Raw genomic sequence first — 22024 nt, 5'->3', positions numbered from 1 at the left:
TTCTGGCTCATCATCTCTTTCCTCCATTATCTATCTCTCATCCCTCTGTCCTCAGAGCTGTCATAACAGACATCTACACCGAGGCGCCCTTATCGCTGCTGGACTACCCTGATATGGTAGCTGGCTGTGGTTCTTAAATGTTTAGGGAGATTGACAATAACAAACTTTTGTTAGACTATATATTGTATTTAATTAGATCTAAATGAACAATGAAGTTGCACAGTTGTGTGTATGTTACTCATTTTTGTCCACTGGAATTGTTTCACTTGTTGAACGGTTGGTTAATACCCTTTTAGACAACATTATGACATATTAGGGTTAATTCATTAAAACACAAATAGCTAAATTTCTTTGCAAATGTTTACAAAAAACATGTTTGTAAAACCATTCTAACATAAATTGTTGCTGAGTGTAAAAAAAATTTTTTTTTTTGCTTCTTATGTAAATTGTTGCAGAATTTAGAACAAATTTCTGCATAAATCACTTGTGAAAAATGTTCTTAAGTATATAGTTTCAGAATAAATGTAGAACAAACTTCTGTGTAAATTTCTCCAAAACCCATTCTCATTTAAGCATTTAGAATGAATTGTTCGGAAAACAATATTTAGGTATTTTTTCAAAATAAATGCAGAATGAATGTTTATGTAAATTGTTTGTAAACCCATTCTTACGCACGTATGTAAATTGTTTCAGAATAAATGCAGAATTCCGAACCAATTTCTATTTGAAATACTTATTGCAGAATAAATGCAAAATAAAGATCTTTCTGTGTAAACTGTTCATAAAACTCTACGCAAATTGTTTCAGTGAATGCAGAATGTTGATCAAATTTCTGTGTATGTTGTTCATTAAACCACAGGTTTACATTTACAACGATTTACGAATGTGGCCCAATAACCAGACTCTACTTGTCACTCACATCCTCTTTTTCATTTCCATCATATTAAATTTGGCATCTTCTCTGACAATTGTCTGTAGAACGTTTGAGAGATGTACCATTCTGTAATCATTGAATACATCCAGATGCGTCTCCAGCAAAAATCAATAGCCTCATGATTCTCTATGCATTACAAAATAAATGCTCATCCTCCCCTCTGCTCCATCTGTTGGTTTTGAAGCCAGAGTAGGTGGTGATGATGTCAACGAGTTGTAATCTCGTTTTACCCATTCATTAAACGCCTGGTCCCATCTGGCCGATGGAAACACCGGGTACATCTGACAACGTCTCGCCCTCATATTCCCTGCAGTGAGGGCCAGAGCGGTTCAGAGACGGGGTAAGGTGTGAAATTGGAGGTTTTGTATGTGTGTGAGAGTGTGAGTTAGAAGGAACCACCCAAACACAACAACCACAAACATGTTTGAACATGGCCCTCAAAACCATGCATAAAATGGACCTCATTTGTCTAACCCTTCGTCAACAAACGCTTGGCAATGACAAGTGAAGTCCTTATCACAAAAACTGATTAATTACTCTTGACACAAAAAAAAATAAAATAAAAATAACAGTCACATTTTTGCATCAAGGTCGTTTCCTGGAAGGCTAAGAATGTTTTATCCCCTCTCTCAGTGTCATTCTTCAGGTTAATCAATGACTCTGAGGTGTGTTTTTATTTAAAACGCTTTACTGTGCAAAGTATCAGAGTCTCATTCATGGTTTTATACCGCTGAGAACCCGACTACGCCTAACAACAGTCCCAACTGTACGTCTCCCCATGGAACTTCAATTAAAAAGGCCAGTTAGACTGTAGTTTAATATACATTTTTCTAAGGATGCACAATGTCAATCTAGTAATATTAGCATTTTACTATATCTACATTTTACTAGATTTTACAAGTCCCCCTGTGGTGAAAATCAAGCTTTTAATGTTGTTTATATGTCTATATGGTGTTTTTTATATGCTTTACGACAAACCATGTGTAAATGGTAAGTCAACACCATTGCTGATTATTTTCTCCTTAAATCTGCAGTGAACCAAAGACAGTCTCAAACACACGGTTTGAAATCGCTGGTGTTTCTGATGTCACAAACTACCTTGTAACCAATCAGATCAATGTGTGGTTTTCAACAAGTGGATCTCTGAGCTGGTGTGTGTGAGTGGAGGCGGGGCTTATTTGCATATTCATAGAACCGCATATACTAAATGAGGCAAAGGTGTTGAGTTACAGTACATTCAAGCTATTTTAAGGAATGAAAAATGTTTTTTTCAAGGAAAAAACATTTAAATATGTCATTTTGGTGATCAAAAATGAGTTTTAAGGGATACAATTATTGACTACTGGAGGACTTACTTCATTGAATACAACTTGATCAATATTTAGCAGTTTGTCATTTCCCAGAGCTCATGATGATTTGTATGCCAGCAGTGCATGTAGAGACAGGTGCAGGTGTTTAGATGAGTCTGAGGGTCCCGTATGGAGATCACCGTCAGCAGAGAGCATTTCACCTGTTCACACCTGCGTCCACACTGATCTTACACACCATTCATCAAGTCCCCCCACAACAGCTGTGTCCATTCCCACTTTTCTGGAAATCACTGTTTCATTGGCATCTGGACTGTTTCATATTAATGAAAGCAGTTTATATTACAGGAATTCTTAAAACAACTAAAAGGGTAGATTTTACAACTAGCTCATTTAGGTAGATTATTCCCTGGGACAACAGTCAGTTACACAGTTTAGCGGCCATTGCGCAAAAATATACAGATTGTCCTAAGTGTCATTACAGCCTGATCTACGAGGTGGCTAATTCGTACGAATTCATACGACCTCACTCGTATGAAGTAGTACGATTTTTGCTAAATCCTACATATTGTACGAATTTCCCAATTCGTATGAATTCATACGAATGACCTACCCCTGACCCCGCCCCTAAACCTACCCATCACGTGGGTTTAGACAAATCGTACAAATTTGTACGAGTGAGGTCGTACGAATTCGTACGAATTAGCCAACTTTTTATCACTCGTTCGAATTCGTACGAATTGGTCGTGAGATAGCGTTGGTCATTATTATGCATTTTAAAATGTTCTTCAGGTCAGTAAATTAAAACTTTACAGTATTTTTTTCAGCTCTACTCTACATTAAAAAAATCTTTGATTTTCCCCCTTCTAGACTGTATTCCAAAAACTTGTATTTTAGCACTTCTCATGTATTTTAGCGCTTCTTTAGGACAAATCGCTTGTTGTATCCCTTATGTGTATGTTACTTTTGATCAAATCTCAGTGTATGCAGTGGTACCTAAATCATGGTAAGATTTACCGTCGTATGACTACACATTTTAAATCTTGACTTTCAAGCATAGTTATATAAAAATCTTATTAAGTGCAGTCAAATGGCAGTGTTGCAATAGTTGGTGTTTTGCAACACATAAAACACATAATAATAAGTATTTCTCGGATTTCATACTCCAGAGTCCTTAGCAATTCACACCCTGAGTATGTGTGTGTCTATTTATTAGAGGAAGACAATAGAAGGTCGCATGGTTTCGCCTCACCGTACCTAAAGCAGGTCACTGAGCTGTAGGAATGGGAGGGATTCATGGGCGGGTTGCTCAAGTGTTATGGGTTCAGTGGGCGGCACCTTTGCTTCCTTTGTTGTGATTCAAACATTTGAACTTGAGGGAGGGCCGTAAAATGCTGACTGTCACATTGGCACACAAACTGATTTTCATTGGCTCCTGAAGATGTGTAACTCACATACAACAGCCACATTTCCTTCACTCATTTACTGACTTGTTTTTAACATCGCTGTCCTGGGCAGCATCTCGTAATGAAAGATGTAATGTATTTGTTCACTTGTAAGTCTAATTTAAGACATGAAAATCTATTGAAATATCATTGATTTTAATCAGTTTTAACCACAAATCAAGTAGAGCTCTTTAGGATGAGCAATTATGCTTGTCTCGTCTTGCATACCAGTTCTTTAGTCATCCTTTGCCAACAAGGGAAAACTCATTTCGTGCCAATCCACCCCTGACAGACTCTTAAACACACTGGACTGCCCCTCTGTCCTGTTTGTGTCAGACCGCTGCTCTTTGACCGCCCGTTTTGGATAATGACAGGGAACACTAATGGCAGAGTTCGTTTTTTCCATGTTCTCCACGTAATTACATTAGTCAGCTCGAGTTACACGAGACGCTGCTCTGAGAGGAAGAAATCCTTGTCAATCATTGTGACAGCTGGAATATCTGTGGCTTTTATCCAATACCTGTGATAAGATAGTGTGAGGCGTATCGCACACTTAACAACTTCAAGTTAAACTTCAATGTACACCACACTAACACATACCAATTAAATGATTTTTTTTTATCTGAATGTTTGTGTATATGAGTGTATAATAATAAAGGTTATCATACAGATTGTTGCAGCCTCATAAAGTAATAATCTAAGTAATAAAAGTCTTGATTAATGGGGTATTAATGTTTCTTAACACACTTAAGTACACTTTTGGAAAAGTGCACTTTGTAATGTCAGATTAAAAGTTTTACTTTAAAAGTACATTTTAAATTATTATATTTTAATAATATAATAACATGTTGACTAACATACTAAAGCACATGTAAAGCACTTGATTATCATTTCAACTGTAGTGTTTTATTCAATATTACTTTTAAAGTTAATATATTTTAAATGTACTAAATTGCAACTTCATTACAAATGTGTAATTACACATAGATTTAAATACATACAAGATTCAATAGGAATGACATTTATATATATTTTAGATTAGATGCTACATTTGACAGTGCACTTTATCCATATTTCAAAGACAATAGAAGTAATGAAATTGCATTTAAATATGTACTTAAATCTTGCTTAACTGGATCAAAAAACAGTATTTAAGTTCAACTAATTGCATTTAAAATGAATTGAAATCATTATACACTTAATTAATAATTATTCAATTAACATGCATTTAAGTGTCCAAAAAACATTAAATTCACTTTAAATTTTGGCAACACTTCATTTTACAGTGTCATTGTTACATGTTGCATGTAGTTATATAGTAATAACTATAAATTATGCATAATTACATGCAACTAACACTAAACCAAACCCTAATCTTATAGTAAGTACATAGTTACTTAATATTACTTAGTACTTAAATGTATAATTACAGTGTGACAAAGACACCTTGAAATAAAGTGTAACCTAAATTTCACATTCTTTTAAAGTATTCGATTTATGTAATAAGTACACTTTTTAAAAGTATGTTAATGTGTACTTTATGTACAAGGGTTAACCGAGTTGATTTATCCATGGAGGGCGTTTTGCATGACAACAACCTTTGCCTGGTTACTGACAGCAACACAGCTTTACATTGATACTAAGTGAACAGCTGACAGACTAAATATAAACCGCCCTGCAATGTCAGGTGGAAAACCCATAAAAAAAATCAAGAAAACACATTCTGTCTTAATGTTGTCTCGACCACTTAATAAATACTGATATTTTGATATAGTGAGTGGGTTAAACTAAGAAGACACACTTTCTTTAGAAGAAATCTAGTTCATTTTATTACTTTATTTGAAATTCTTGATGACTTTGAATTTTTTTTTAATGATTTAGTTTGGAATCAGAATAAGAGCTGTTGGTGATGCCATATAATACGGTGTTTAAAAACACATTTCCCTATATCCTGAGAGAAAAGACCTATCTGTTAGAATCAATCCTTCATCCCAGAACAGCACAAAAGCTGGATATGATATTCCTGTTTTGTTAGGCTGGGTGCCAGCCCATATTTTCATTAGCATCCTCCGCTGTTGATAAAATGATGTTCTGTGCCTACAGTAAATGTGTTTAGTTCGCATTTAAAATGATAATGAGAGAGAGAGAGAGAGAGAGAGAGAGAGAGAGAGAGAGAGAGAGAGAGAGAGAGAGAGAGAGAGAGAGAGAGAGAGCAGTAAGGAATTTTCTTTCTTTCTTATGAGTGTGCAAATGTACTTTCAATATGATGTGTCAAGAAAAGCAGGCACAATTGAAAGTAACTATAATAGATGCGCTGAAGTTGTTTAAGGGGTTACAAGGAGTTTGATCTACTATAATAATATTAAAATTGTAAAGCTTTCAATTCACCCAGAATGATGTCACAACCAAGCTTGCATTTGTTGCTTAATTTAAATGCAAAAGCCACGAGAGAATGACGTAAAATCTAATACACTTTCAAAAACCTAATAAAGTGGTCCAGGTATGACGTCAGAACCCGGAAGTCTAATTTGCCACTGGTTCCTTCGAGATTTTCCTATGGGGTTTTATAATGAGGTAAAATAAACCCTGTGGTAAACATAACTTACTTGATGATACTTTGATGTTTTGTTCTACAACGTAAACTGCCCACGTACACCGCAAGCTGGCTTATAATGTAGTTACATATTGAAAACAACAAACATAACTGCTTCAAAATTCATGCACCACTCTATAGCAATTACTAGAAATGAAATGTATAAAGAAACAGCATGTTTTTGGTGAACAAATTGTATCAGGTTAGGCCTGCAGTTTGAAGTCAAAGCATATTGATTATGTCATCCTGTGCAACTTTAGTGGACCGAACACACTGCACTACATACTAGACAGAGCTGGGGATGTAACCCTTTTACTGGGAATGGTGACCTACACCCCCTTTTTTGTGATTTATGGCTGTGATATAATTTAGAGACACATAACTCAACTCAAAGACACATGACACCTCCATATTTGAAAGGTCTTAGCCACATTGTTTTGCCGGGGGTATTAATTGGATATACCACCTGTTCTGCAGTTGTTCCCTTAGCAAAACAGAACAGCCACTGCAGTACTTGTGGGAGCTTCCTGTCAAATCCATTTTATCCACAGGAAAATAGTGGGACTGAGATCAGATACGGCTATGCAACTTAAGATTGCTTTAATCAGACCTAGGCTAAAGTACTCCAGGCAGCTCTCTAATGTAATGCGGTGTTGATAGTTCAATATTCTGTCTTAAATTTCTACACTTTGTGAAGAAAAAAAGCTGAAACATTATGTATGTCTTACAGAAGAAAGTCATAAAGGTCTTGAGGAACATGAGGTTGAGTAAATTATTTAAATTTTTAAGTGAACTATCCCTTTGGACAAAGGTTTTGGAACTTTGTCAGATTTACAGTGGAATGACATAAGCAAAATAAGAGAATACATAATTCCTTGCGCAGTTGTGATGAAAGTATAGCAAATGTATGGCCAGTGTAGCAAAAACTCAACCCAAGGACCTGAGTGAAAAGCATGAAATGGGCAAATGTGGAAGCAACTGTCCAATCCTGAAAATGTGTATGCTAAATTTTGCCATTCAGTGTGAAGCTCCGTAGTTAAGATCATGTACAATCCCATTAGAAGCATTCCAATCCGCTTTGTACTTTTGTGGAAGAAAGCATTTACTGTGTTTTACGGTTGTCAAGTCAAGGTTTTTCGAGCATTAGTTTCAACAGAGAAGACGAGTTTGTGTCCTGAAGCAAGATGCCAAGATGATCTGTCTAATTGTGGTGCAACTTTGTTGTAATCTTGTCTGTTAACATGCTTTCTTCTCCAACCAAAAACAGTATTCAGACTTTCTCAGTGTGAAGTGTATACTGATATCTTCCGGAAGCAGCCTGAACATTCCAAAATGCCAACATTCTAAGACTTAGAAGCAGGTTGTGCTTTCATGGAATGTAAAACTGAATTATTAACGGTTGGTTGTTTCTATCCTTTTTAGATGGTATCCACCAAGTGACGGCCTTCTGTACTCTCCGTGTGACCATCATAACTGACGAGATGCTAACGAACAGCATCACGGTCCGTCTGGAGAACATGTCCCAGGAACGCTTCCTATCCCCGCTGCTCTCTCTATTTGCCGAAGGTGTGGCAGCGGTCCTCTCAACTAGTCGCGAAGGAGTTTTTGTCTTCAACGTCCAGAATGACACGGATGTCAACGGCAACATCCTCAATGTCACCTTCTCCGCCTTGCTTCCTGGAGGAGCTCCGGACCGCTACTTTCCTTCGGAAGAACTTCAGGAGCAAATCTACCTGAACCGAACTCTGTTACGGAAAATCTCCAGCCAAAGTGTCCTTCCGTTTGATGACAACATCTGCCTGCGGGAACCTTGCGAAAACTACATGAAATGTGTCTCTGTGTTAAAGTTCGACAGCTCTCCGCCTTTCATAGCTTCTGACACTGTTCTCTTCAGACCAATCCATCCCATTAACGGCCTGCGCTGCCGTTGTCCGGCTGGGTTTACTGGCGACTACTGCGAGACTGAGATTGACCTGTGCTACTCAGGACCATGCCGCAACAATGGCCGCTGCCGCAGTCGAGAAGGGGGGTACAGCTGCGAGTGTCTAGAGGACTTCACAGGTGAGTGCAAAACATGTTATGGCACACAGCATTTGTGTGTTTAGTCTGTAAACTTGCAGGAATATGTGGTAAAGTGGTTTGTGGTTAGGGAACAGTGTTTTGTCAGGAGCTAAAGGAATGCTGCCCTGGAGAACCTGAGGTGTGAACCATCAGTCATTTGGGGTAAACCACAAATAGGGAAACCACCAGAGCCACTGCCTTCAGAACCAAAAGTCAGGACGTCCATGTCACAGGTGGACAAACACAAGGAATGATGTGTCCACCTGTGAGGGACTTATTGAATCTTGAGCAAAGTTCAGATAGGCCATACCATGTGAAATAAAGTTGTGTGTCTTCAAGAACGAATATAACATGAAAGATTATGATGGCTATATCTGATCAATCTTCAATTGGGAGGCTCCTCTGTCATTCCTACCCACCTCCCCCTTCTTTATAAAGGCTAATTACCTCTCTAATCACCTCCTTCAGTGCTTTGAAGGTCACAGTTCAACTCCAGGTATTTTGCGTCCATTATGATGGCGATGACAGCCTGCCCCTCAACATCTATCCCTTTCTGGCTTTCTCACATTAGAGGGAAACAGATCTGTCTATTTCCCTCCAAGAGAAAGATTATCCCAAGGAAATCAGGGGTCATTACAGGCACAGGGACTGCCATCCTGTTCCCCCGCCACACATAAACACCCTTTGTCCAGATCTTGTCTGGATAATGGTTGATATATAACACTGCATGATCTGTGTGTCCATCTTCGGTAAGGGAATTGGTGGTGCCATAGAGGAACTTTTGGATTGTCAAGTGCTTCCGTATGGAAAGCTGAGACTTAAGTCAGAGCTCAAACTTTGATTTAAGGCCAGTGTTGCAGGGCTCTTCAGCTCCAGTCCTGGAGTGCCAGTGTCCTGCAGAGTTTTGCCAATTCCAATTTAACACATCTACCTGTAATTTGAAGTAAGTCTGAACACCTTGATTAGCTTGTTGGGGTGTATTTGGATTTGGTTAAAGCTAAACTCAGCAGGAGTCTAACTGGCCCTCCAGAACAAGAGCTGAAGAGCCCTGCCGTATAGAGTCAGACCAGTGTAGATGTTTTCTCACTGAGACACCGTTTGCAGCTTGGGTTATTTTCCTCTGTAACAATATACCTTGTGTAACAGTGACCAAAGATGTCAAAAGGCTGAATCAGTATTCCAATACTTTTAGTACTTTAAGTTCACTACAACTTTACAGACTTCTGATAATCCTTTGTAGGTGAGAACTGTGAATTAGATGCCCGCTCTGGCCGCTGTGTCCCCGGGGTATGTAAAAATGGAGGTGAGTGTGTCAACCTGCTAGTGGGTGGCTTCACGTGCAATTGCCCTTCTGGAGAGTACGAGAAACCTTTCTGTGAGATGACAACCCGCAGCTTTCCCGGACAGTCCTTCATTACCTTCCGAGGCCTGAAACAGAGATTCCACTTCACTGTTTCCTTCATGTAAGTACTGGGTTATATTTGACAAGAAAATTGCTTCTGACCTCAAGTCTCATGCCCCCATTTATCGTCTTGTTACACTGACACATCTGCCCAAAGCTTTGCATGCTGTAAAGGGTAATTTGTTGAAGAGGTTGCTTAAGGAGCCCTTGAGCTCTGTCTGGCTAGTTGGCATGCCTGGACTCATCTTCTACTCATTCTGGGTCATACATTGATCATTCTAATGTCAAGCTCAAATCATGTTTGGCCTTAATGTAGATTTTTTTTTTAATGTGAAGTCTTTTAAAGTTAGAAAGCAATGTGGATAATGTGTTTAAAATCAACTGTAAAGTTTAAAATGATGCTTTATCTGATATATTAAGCAACAAATGTTGAGACAGGGGCACTAGAGAAATATTTGGGCTCCTGTGCTGTGTAAAAACAGGAAGGGCTACATTTTGAGAGAGTACTATCAGTGTTTTTCTTTATTTGTATCATTTTCCTGTGGAGCAGCTGGTCTCTGACTCCTCTGCCCTCTGTGCCACGGCTCCGGCATGATAGAGGTGGGATGTGCCGCCCAAGGCAGAGGAACCACTTCCTGTTTCTAGACCACTGGCCTTACGTTTACTTCCTCTCTGATTTTTTTCTTTTCCTCCCTTGATTAATAGATGTTATTTCTTCTGTCTGGCTGGGAGGTTTCTTGTAGCTCAATTGGTTTAGGTCGTAAATTCGAACATATGAGGAAATAAGTGCAATCGAACCTTTATAGAGTTAAATATTTATGAGGGGGTAGTGTAGACGTTCAATAAAACCTGTAGTTCTGGTTGTTCTGATCAATGTTTTTTTCTATCCAGGTTTGCCACAAGAGAGAGAAACGCCCTTTTACTTTACAACGGTCGTTTTAACGAGAAACACGACTTCATAGCTGTGGAGATCATAGAGGAACAGATTCAACTCACCTTCTCAGCAGGTACGACACTGTTACAAACGGGAAGCCCAGGTCACCTTAGCGTCAACATTAGTCGAGATGCACTGATATTAAAAAATCTAGCTGATATGATCAGCCAATGATTGTAAAAATGTGGGAAATGAGCATGCACAAAAAATCACAGATATATACAAATTCAATGGAAAAATCTATTATTTGCTAATAACAGATATAGCACAAATGTTTAATGCACCCCTAACCAAAATATACTCTACTCATGTATGTGAACACAAACCTTTTTAGTCATGCAAGCTGGATTTCACATGTCATTGGGTGTCAGTCCACAATTCATAACCCAATGCAAGTATGCATTCTCAGCGTTTTAGCGCTCTTTGAAGAGAATTTTTCAGAGCATGTTAGCTAAAGTTAGCCAAATTGTCAACAGGTTTACAGCTAGCTACATAAATTATAACATGCTCAGTGTAATGGCATTTGAAGGTAGCTCTCACTTCCTTAAATACTGAGGTATGTTAAAGCAACAGTAACGCACCTTAACGCATAGAGGACCATGCACTTGCAATGTTTTAGCCAAGCATTTGCTTATGCTTTTGTATACTTCTATAGAGTATGTCTTTGTATTGTTTGTCAGATTTACTCCTGGGACAGCAGAAAGTGTTGTTGACAATATACAGTGACCTGAGGTGACATCATGCCATGCTAAACAGCTTGTTTGTGCAGTCATGTGTCACTTTGAGAGAAAATTGCTCTTGGTGGATGTGTTTACAACAAAGAATTTCAAAGTCATAAAGTGTCCAACTCTTAATGAGGCTATGCCGTGACCCCAGCTGGTCTTTCCAACGTCTCCATGCATGTGCAGGGGAAGACACACTTGCGCAAACATGCATTCTCTCTCTCTCTCTCTCTCTCTCTCTCTCTCTCTCTCTCTCTCTCTCTCTCTCTCTCTCTCTCTCTCTCTCTCTCTCTCTCTCTCTCTCTCTCTCTCTCACACACACACACACACACACACACACACACACACACACATACACTTTAGCTCAGAGGCAGGTATAAATAACACAAGATGAGCACAGCCCTATAATGGGACTGTTGATCTTATAGCATACATAAATCTTTCCCAGACAAAGAGAACAATGCGGTGTCATGCTGTGGAGCCTGTTTTACATGCTGTAACCCATGACACTTGTACTAATACTGTTCTGTTGACCAGCTGGTCAAGGGGCTGGACCACCATTCTTAGTTTTTCAGTGATCAAGAGTGCAAGAATGTACAAAATTTCATCAAAAATCTATTAGGTTTTAAAAAAAATCTAAATTAATACATTTTTTAGACAATGTTGCAATTGTTTTCAACAAAGAGGGCACAATATTCTGTTGTTCTTTACTGATTCTTTACGAATACCAGTAGAGACTCCTGCCTTGGGTAAATATTCCTCTAAACCCAATGTACATTTTGAGCCCCTACCCCCTGAATGAACTCTATTGATGAGAGAGAATATCTAAACATGATTGATAGTTATGTTAGAAGCTTTGTGCTGTAGCCACTAAATTACTTTATATTGCACCAGAGGTGACAAAGACCCAATTTATACAAAAAGACCTTTATCGCATGCCAAAACACACACTTTGAGCTATGTCTGTTTTTATGGTGTACTCATAAATGCAGCATGTTGAACATTTACAGTAATATACTGTCTTCACCAACTTTTTCAACTTGCATTTATTAATATGCAACGCAGTGTTAGACAGAAACTTAATTTAAATGTATTTGTTCAGAGTTCATGCTAATTAATTGATTCAAAAAAGATTTACAGTCATTTGTGCTCCTGTTTTTTTTCTTTAGTAAAATATATAATTAAAAAATAATTTGTTGTTAGTTATTGAGTTATATTATTCTTTTTATTAGTTGTATTTTGTGTAAATGCTTTCACCCTAATTCGAGATCCTAATTGGTTTTATGTCAGATAAAGTCAATATAAATAAAAATATAATACATTTATTGCAAAACTAGATTATATAATCTAATAGGTATATATTTAAATATATATTGCCCACATAAATAGATTAAGTTTGCTACTTTTTGTTAGTAGCTTGTGTAGCTACCTTTTCAAAATACAACGTTAACGTACATGCCCTTTCTCCCGTCTCTTTGACTAATTTTTCGTCTCATTTTTTTCCCCATCTTTCTGTCCTAGGTGAGTCTAAAACAACGGTTGCACCTTCCGTACCTGGTGGAGTTAGTGATGGCCAGTGGCATTCGGTTCAGCTTCACTACTACAACAAGGTAAGATGTAAAGTCATCTTTGCTTTTAATTGTTGGAATAGTTGTTCCTGAAGATTCCCACTTATTCTGCAAAAACTGTTTGCAAAAAAAAGAAGTTTGTTCCCACGATGGTTTTCTTACTTTCCACTTGTATCTGACCTGAGGAAGACAGGAGATTATTTAATAGCAGTTATCAGATTCTCTCTGTTTGACTTGCATTGCATTTCACTCAACTGGAGTTTGTTTTCAAATGCTTCCACACCCAAAGGCAACAGCGTGTTTGCACGAGATTGCTTAATTAAGTCTAAATGCACTTACTAGCATGTTTTTGCATGTGTTGCTTACTCCTCCACAAGAAGATTATGACTAGAGTTTATCTAGCATTGCCCTCTCCATGTTGCCAGTCAATGAAAGACAGTCTGCTAACTGGAGGCCACATGATTCATGTAAAGCTTCCAAAAAAAAAAAAAAAACTCAAGCGCTTTGGTAACGAAAGACACAGTCGTCTTTATTTCAGTCCTGTGATTCTCGACTCTTCCAAGCCCTGAACATCAGAAACTGAATATGCCATTTGGGATGTGCCAAGAGTCTTCCTGCTTGTAAGAGACTCCAACTTGAGTTTCATAAACCTGCTTTTAAGATTGTTTTCAATGTAGTCTTCAAGCATATCCTTGTTCTCGTATAAGTGAGCAGTAGTTGGAGACGGAAACAATAAGGATGTCTCGAATTTCAAGGGAGTTTACGACTGTGTTTTAATTTACTGCAAAAAGACTAATGCGGTTTCTTGTAAAGACATTAGTTGATGACGATATCTCAGACTTGTGGTTTGTTGGTTTTTTCTCAAGATATGACAACAGAAAAGCTTATTATCATTTTTATTGTTTTGTCATGTTTTTGTAGTACAAAAAAATGGATGGTATGGCAAATTTGGACAAGAGAGGTGTATTATTCATTTTCAAAGCACTGGCTTATGATTTTCAGTTGGTGGACGATAAAATGATAGACTTCCATTGAATAAGAGAATATTATATACATTTGGGGATGGGCTGTTTGGACCTTGACTAGTAAAGCAACCATCCACAACACTTTGGCATTATGTGAGTGAGTTTTGGACCTGCGAGCACCTACAAATTTTGTTTAGTATGGACTGTGAATTGTTACCTATGTAGTATACAATGGGTTATGCAGTGTTTGCTAGTTTTGTGTGATTGAGCATAATAGTTTAACGCACTTTTATGTCCAGCCTGAGTTGCTATTGGTGGAATACACACACAGACACACACACATGTGCGTTTATACACGGATACTAAATAAACACAACTCATAGTGGGTGCCGAGCAAGTTGTTAGACCACCAGCCAAGTGGGAGTCCGCACACACGGCTGTGTCAAAAATACTCCACCTGCCTCCGACACACACACACACACACACTGTAAAAAGTAACAGGGAGGCCAGAGACGCAGCAAGTGTGTGACAGCCTGCAGCTGTTGTTGAGTGCGTGTGGTGATTTACCACGGTGAATTGATCAAACACACACACACACATTGGCACAGGAGAGCCAGTCTCTGTGAGAATAACCAACAGCAGTGTCACACTCACTAAGTTCTGTCTCGAGCCATGTCTCGCGGAGTGTGAGAACTGTCAAGAGCAGGTATACTGTCCAGATCTAAAGACATTCCTCCACAATCAGTTAATGCTTCCCCTGATTATCACCTCCGCACAGAGCCAGAGAGTGGCCTGTTGGGATTTCAGAGGATTTTAGATGGAATCTGCTCATACTTTCACAACCTTTTAAGGTACCGCTGCACTTTAAAGGAACTTATAGAAAGACAAAGTACCTTAGTCATACCTAATGCCCTATGCTTAATTTATGGGGTCAGAGGGTGAATATATAAAAGCTTGTGGTTGCCTACACACTAGAGTTCATGCTAAGAGAATGTTGCAAATCCACTCATTTCAAGGGGGATGGTGTGCCTCAAGGACACAGAGGGAAAAAGTGAGTGTGCGAAGGTGACGTTATGTAATGTGACGTGAGAGGCTGCATCAGAAATCGCATACTTCCCCACTATATAGTATGCAAAAAAACATTTATGTGATAAAAGAAGTGTCCGAATTCACTCTACTCATAAAAGAGTAGGCAACAAGTACCCGGATGACCTACTACTTCCAGCGAGATTCTGAAATGTGCTTACGATGGACACTTTACTATCCAGGAGAGGATTTGTGAACGGCAGTGAAGCGACGTAGCTGACACCGGTAGGTCACATGATAATGACAGCATGGCGAATGTAGTACGTCCAGATTACATTCATACTACACACACTTATACACACTTACTTGGAACATACTTTTTTTTAGCTGTCGTGTAGAAATTACTTATTCAAAATAGTACCTACTCAAGAGAGTATGTGGTTTCGAACGATTTTATATTAAACAGATGAGTTATAAAACAATTCATCCCCCTCACAGTTGTCATAAAGTGCAAAATTAGCTATATAAAACCACTTTTTGTACCAGGCTGTATTATTTTTTAATAAGATATTATTTGGGGATTGACTCCCTTTTGGAGCATGTCTCTAGCGGCCAGTCGATGAATTGCAGTTTAAGTCACTTCCGTGTTCGATTCAAGAGAGAGACCAGAAGGTTGCCACATGGTCACCACTTGAGCATATATTTTATGTTTATTAGAGTATTATATTGGTTGTGTAGCAACCTATTTGAATCCATGTCCGAGTCCATTGTGTGCTGCTTTATTTACAGTGACTGCACACACTGCAGTTCTCACAGTTAATTTCAGTCCTTTCAATTTACCTGCAGCTTAGAACTGGATTCGAGCTTAGTACTCATTACATGCTGGATATATATCACAGACACTAATCAAAATTCCCAGACATCCCCATATAACTTTAACTTTAATTAACTTATGTGTCAGTTTCAGCTGTCAGGACAAATGCAAGATGTTTTTGTAAGTAGGGAATATTAATATATAAATTTGATAAATTTTAATACTCAGATCTTTATCACTCAAATGAAAAAAACAAAACAATGTAGTTTGTCCTTGTGACATTGCTTTTTTGTATAAAAAATGTATGTGTATATATTTAGCCCCATACAGACATAAAATTACTTAAGTTTGTATGTACAAAACCAGAAAAGCACATACTGTAATTGAGTACTACATAAAAACAATTTAACACATGCCATGTTGAACTCAATTCAGTTCAACTCGGCTTCATTTCTAAATCGCTCATTTCAAAGCACAGTGGATCACAAAGAAGCTTAACAGGGTGGCAGTACTTACATCCACAGTGAGCAAACACGAGACCACTAAAAAAAAAAAAAAAAAAACCTTGATAGTAATGAAGAAACCAGCAATGCTAAAACTCAAAAACAGTTTGTCACTGTCTAGTTGACCTAATAAAGATGATTGCACTATATTGGAAGAAAAGTAAGTGGATTTAGGGTCTCAAGGCAAGCAAGCAAGCATGCTGGTCAATGTAAAGGGCGCCAGTTCACATTTAATTTAGCCTACGGATGGGTGTGACGGAAGCGGGCAGGTTTACAGAGAGGTCATGAGCTATAGGTGCTGGAAAAATATTCAATGACATACTAACAGATTTAATTAGTTATTTGAGTCTTTAAACTGTGGTGCACCAATATTGTGAATAGATTTAGCTAAAAAGTCAGTGATAAACAAATTTTCTTCGTGGATTAGTTTACCTAACCGAGCATGAGTGAAGATAGTTTTACAGTTTACCCTTTTTTTTTCTCACAAGAACTTCAAATATACACACAAACTCAATTAAATTCAGGATCAGTTTGTGTTATTTAATTAATTCCGTAACACATGTAAATGTCACTCAAATAGATTTTGGATGCATTCAAGCTAAAGCTTTCCTAGCGGAACAAGTTCACCAAAGTTCGGTTTGTTTGGTTGGTGTGAAAGCACTCGAGTCGAGAAAACGGTGGTTTCGGTTCACGTGGACCCCATTGTAGCGAGCGAATGAATCAAATCCCATTTCAGATTCTGAAAGTTCTTTTTATATGTACCCGAAACTTCGAAATCCGATTCACAAGGCATTTTTGAATCTAAATGAGAAAGTAGTTTGATTCAATGGCTGAAACTGTCAATCCGATTAAAATCTCATTCAACTCGAGCTCTGTATGATTGACTGAAGTGTTTACATGAAGGCTTTTCAGTCCGATTGAGCCGTCAAAATGTATTAATAAAAAGAACACGGACCCAAAACGTACGACGTAGAAAGCGGGAAGGGGGTGGAATTGAACTCGGGTCGGACCAAATAATCAAACCAAGACCTCAGTCCTTGGTTGTTTCATTAATCCGGTTTTGTAGGTCATCATAGAGACATCTCTGTTAAATGTCAATGCTTTGGGGCAGGTTTTACTAGCGTCTGCTGCTACTTTAAAAGGGGTTTCAACATCTGTGGGGTTTAAGGGCTTCATCATACGTTCTAATCGCCGCTTTCTCTCCCGTGGTCTACGCAGGACAGCCTGCACCTGCTGGACTCCAGTGGGGTGCTGAGCGTCCACCTCTATACCGCCTGGCTGGAGCTCACTCATAAGGAGGTACTGTACACAGTGACCTAGCGTAGCTCTGCGGTGGCGGTTCCTCCTATCCCTCCGACCTCAGGGTCCGCATTTACAAAGCGTCTCAGAGTCCCCAGGGCTGGATCAGTTGTGTACTCGGATATATAGAGACAAAAGGGTAGCTTTGGCAATCAAATCCTAAACCAACTCCTGTAGTTTGAGAAGCTTTGTGAATACAGACCCAGAGCTTCTTTTCTCTCTAACAGCTTGTATCTGTGTCCAAAGAGATTCATTAGTAGGGATGGGAATTACAAGGAACTTTACGAGTGAACTCTGTTTCCACTTAGCAATTTACGAGTGAACTCTGTTTCCACTTAGCAATTAAAAAAGTGCATTAGTTCTATTAGAAATAACCATTGTTTATAAACCTTTTTTATAGACATCAGCTTTAACAGTTGTACTAAACAAGTCTTTATAAACATTTATTAGCTATATTATTATTATTTTTGCCGTGTCATTTAATGCAACAAAAAATGATCTGAATATTCCTCTGTTAGTAAATTAAACTCACAAGTTTTAAGAAAACATAACACAGTAACAGCTATCAGTTAATTTCAAGTTGGACATGATGAGAGTAATGAATACCAGGAATAAGTCAACTGATTCGACCTATTTGGTAAAGGAGTGATTCAACCCATGACTTTTGAGTCCAAAAATTATTTTTGAGTCTTTTTGGCTGATGTGAAAGTGCTGTGGTGCTGCTGAATGCACTGTTGAGTATTCATGGGGTTTTGTCTGCGTTAGAGAAATGACGACTTTCAAGAACCGTTCGTCGGGAAAATCAATTCTAGTACTGTATATTCCCAGTATACTCATGGCTACTGCAAACAGACAAAATGGCCAACGATATCGACACACCCACGTTCAGTTAATCAAATTGCATCAAAATTTTGTTGGTAGTTTGTTAGGGAAAACAAGATCCACTTTCTGCAGGCTGATTAGGGTTTGATGGGGTCCAATGGAATGAATCATATTGTTTTAACAAGTTGTTGCAGAAAGAATGGTCTCCGATGGGAATATGCCTTTAAGCTGGTATATCTTGATCAAAGTGTATTGGCTATTTGATAAATCCTCAGTTACATTTGCAGTAAAATACAGCTTCCAGTTGATGGTTGGGTCAACATGAGGAAATGTTCTTTTCTGTATTCTATGAATTTGTAATGTAAGAGAAAAACAGGACTTTGAATGTAGTGATAAAATGGAGGCTTGTTCAGAGCACCAGTTCAACCCAAACGCGCCTGACGTATTATGCAGATATCTTCTATTTTTTGTCACTGTACGTCAGTTAAGGTTAATTTCTGTAGGAATGTTGGAAACCCAGTGTGTCTCCACCACATGAAAAAGGTGTTGGGATCACCCAAATGCTTTAAAGCGGGAAATGGGACAGGAGAGAGGATGAGACACACAGAGCGTGCGAGTACGTCACGCCCTGTAGAGGAAGGAAGAATGACATCATGGATCTTCGTGCAGCTATACAGCTGCTTTTTAAAATCTCTGCGTAAGGAGGGTATATATTTGGAAGACTGAATAGTGTGGGGTTTTGAAGTTGATGTTGAGAATGAATTTGAGGATTTGTGCTAACCGAACCAACCAAAAGGTCTCAATTTTTCCAAAGCTTAGTTGTGTACCATTTCCTATATGTGAGGTTCTACCTCAATAGTGAATTTTGCAACATATACTCGTTGCACATCGGTATCAAACTCCAAAGCTATACACACAATTCATTGTTAATCTGAAATTAACACTCGTGGCAGTAAAACACCAACAACATGATTCCTTGAACAATACTATGTTATGACCTCACAACACTTGCGTAGTGCATGATTTGCAAACTATTGATGATACATAGTAAACTTGATCGGTAGCTCACCTGGTAGTATTGCACTTGCGATGTGGAAAATCCTAAATCATGATAAAAGAGCTCAAATACTTATATGAACATACTAAATTTGCATGTTTGCTTCAGAAAATGCTTTTTTTTATCTTATGTTTAACACTAATGGTTAGGTTTAGGGTAGGGTTTAATTTTGGAGCATGGAACATTACACATTTTAGTGCCACTCACTAGACATTTCATTTCTGAACTGCCGTGATATGTACATTGTGAAATACACAACTGGTTGCCTGATTACCATTCATCTTTTTTTGTATAAAACTGAATACTCTTTCAGCTCTGTTCACTGGACCTTTCATTTTGAAAGTGTTGCGTAGTGTTTAAGAAACAAGGTAGTGTCATTTTCATGTTTCTCCTAATAAGCCTGGGTTTGAAGTTCGTGTGCCATCTTCAAGGGTTCAAGGTTGGATTGGTTAGCCCCTTCGGCAAAATAAAAACAAAACTTTCTTTATTGACGGCATTCAAATTATCTTTGTATTCTGCCAAAATAAAATGTTTAGCAAGCAAAATACAAGGGCAATCAACCAATCAGTTGTCAAGATGCAATTATCCTATGACTCCAGGCAACTATCTTTTCTACTACTTCTACTTCTAATAGTACTTCATTGGTCACCATGATTTTGCCAAGTAAGACCTGTTCCTGGGTCAACATATTTATCCATATTTAACACACACACATATATATATATATATACAGTGCCCTCCACAATTAATGGCACCCCTGGTAAATATGATAAAAACTGGCTGTAAAAAATAAATCTGCATTGTTTATCCTTTTGATCTTTCATTCAAAAAATTTGCAAAATTCTAACCTTTCATTGAAGTAAAAGAATTGAATGTGGGGGGAAATCACATTATGAAATAAATGTTTTTCTCCAAAACACGTTGGCCACAATTATTGGCACCCTTTTATTAAATACTATTTGCAATCTCCTTTTGACAAGATACCAGCTCTGAGTCTTCTCCTATAATGCCTGATGAGTTTGGAGAACACCTGACAAGAGATCAGAGACCATTCCTTCATACAGAATCTCTCCAGATCCTTCAGATTCCCAGATCCATGTTTGTGCTTCTTCTCTTCAGTTCAGCCCACTCATCAGGTTAGGGGACTGGGACGGTCATGGCAGAAGCTTCATTTTGTGCTCCGCAAAAAAATTTTGTGTTGATTTTGATGTTTGTTTTGGATCATTGTCCTGATGGAAGATCCAACCACGGCCCATTATAAGATTTCTAGCAGAAGGCGTCAGGTTTTGATTTTTTATCTGTTGATATTTGATAGAATCCACGATGCCATGTATCTGAACAAGAAGTCCAGGACCTCCAGCAGAAAAATATGCCCACAACATTAAAGATCCAATGGTATATTATAATAATAATAATAATAATAATACTTTTTATCCTTGTGTTCACCAAACCCATCTAGCGTGTTTGCTGGCAAAAAGCTCTTTATTTAGTCTCATCTGACCACAGAACCCTGTGCCGTTTTAAGTTCCAGTCATGTCTGACAATTAAATTTGCTGGAGTTTGTTTTTGGATGAGCGAGGAGGATTTTTCTTGAAACCCTCCCAAACAACATGTGGGGATGTAGGTTTTTTTTTAGTGTTTTTTTTTTTTTTTTTGGCTTTCTGACCCCAAGACTCAACTAATCTCTGCAATTCTCCATCTGTGATCCTTGAAGAGTCTTTGGCCACTCAAACTTTCATCCTCACCGTGCATTAAGACAGTATAGACACACACCCTCTTCCTGGCAGATTCGTAACATCTTTAGTTGATTATAACTTCTTAATTATTGCCCTGATGGTCAAAATGGGGATTTTCAGTTCTTTAGCTATTGTCTTAAAGCCACTTTCTATTTTGTGATGGTCAACAATCTTTTGCTACGCATCAGAACTATATTCTGTGGTTTTACTCATTGTGATGGATGATTCAGGGGATTTGGCCTTTGTGTTTCCTCATATTTAAACTCCTGTGAAACACAAAGTCATAGCTGGACAGTTTCATGTTCCTAGTCACCCTGGTGTGCTAAAAAAGGTAAATATTAATGGGAATATACTTCAGAGATATTTTACTCGTAAAAAATTCTAGGGGTGCCAATAATTGTGGCCAACGTGTTTTGGAGAAAAACATTTATTTCATAATGTGATTTCCCCCCCACTTTCAATTCTTTTACTTCAATGAAAGGTTAGAATTTTGCACATTTTTTGAATGAAAGATCAAAAGGATAAACGATGCAGATTTATTTTTTACAGCCAGTTTTGATCATATTTACCAGGGGTGCCATTAATTGTGGAGGGCACTGTATATTACACATATAATATTTGTGTCTGGAAATGTACTTCTAAACTTATCCCTGCTTCTAACTTATCCTTAATATCAGCGGGAAAATGATAGGCGAATAACACTGGTGTTGTAGAGTGTAAGGCAAAACCTGACATAAACTGTAAACTTCTTCCTCGATTCTGATTGGTTGATTTGAATGTTGTTCCAGGATCAACAAAAATGCTGATTCAGGAACATGTTGTACTTGGTGAAATCA

General features: G+C 38.1%; 1 protein-coding gene across 7 annotated transcripts in view; it reads left to right on the top strand.

The window, feature by feature from the left end:
* Positions 1-22024, top strand: part of celsr1a (cadherin EGF LAG seven-pass G-type receptor 1a) — a 99113-nt gene that overhangs the window by 30355 nt on the left and 46734 nt on the right. For 4 of the 7 annotated variants that reach the window (XM_079868472.1, XM_079868473.1, XM_079868470.1 and 1 more), the window contains exons 2-6: positions 7702-8340; positions 9581-9803; positions 10634-10749; positions 12920-13008; positions 17493-17573. In XM_079868472.1, coding sequence (XP_079724598.1) covers positions 7702-8340; positions 9581-9803; positions 10634-10749; positions 12920-13008; positions 17493-17573 — 1148 coding nt within the window. The remainder of the gene's footprint in view (positions 1-7701; positions 8341-9580; positions 9804-10633; positions 10750-12919; positions 13009-17492; positions 17574-22024) is intronic. The other 3 variants (XM_079868476.1, XM_079868475.1, XM_079868474.1) reach the window with 1 other exon arrangement.

Source organism: Squalius cephalus (genome assembly GCF_949319135.1).
Source record: "Squalius cephalus genome assembly, chromosome: 4".
NCBI classification, from domain to species: domain Eukaryota; kingdom Metazoa; phylum Chordata; class Actinopteri; order Cypriniformes; family Leuciscidae; genus Squalius; species Squalius cephalus.
The sequence above is the reverse complement of the archived record's forward strand: the minus strand, read 5'-3'. Positions and strand labels throughout refer to the sequence as shown.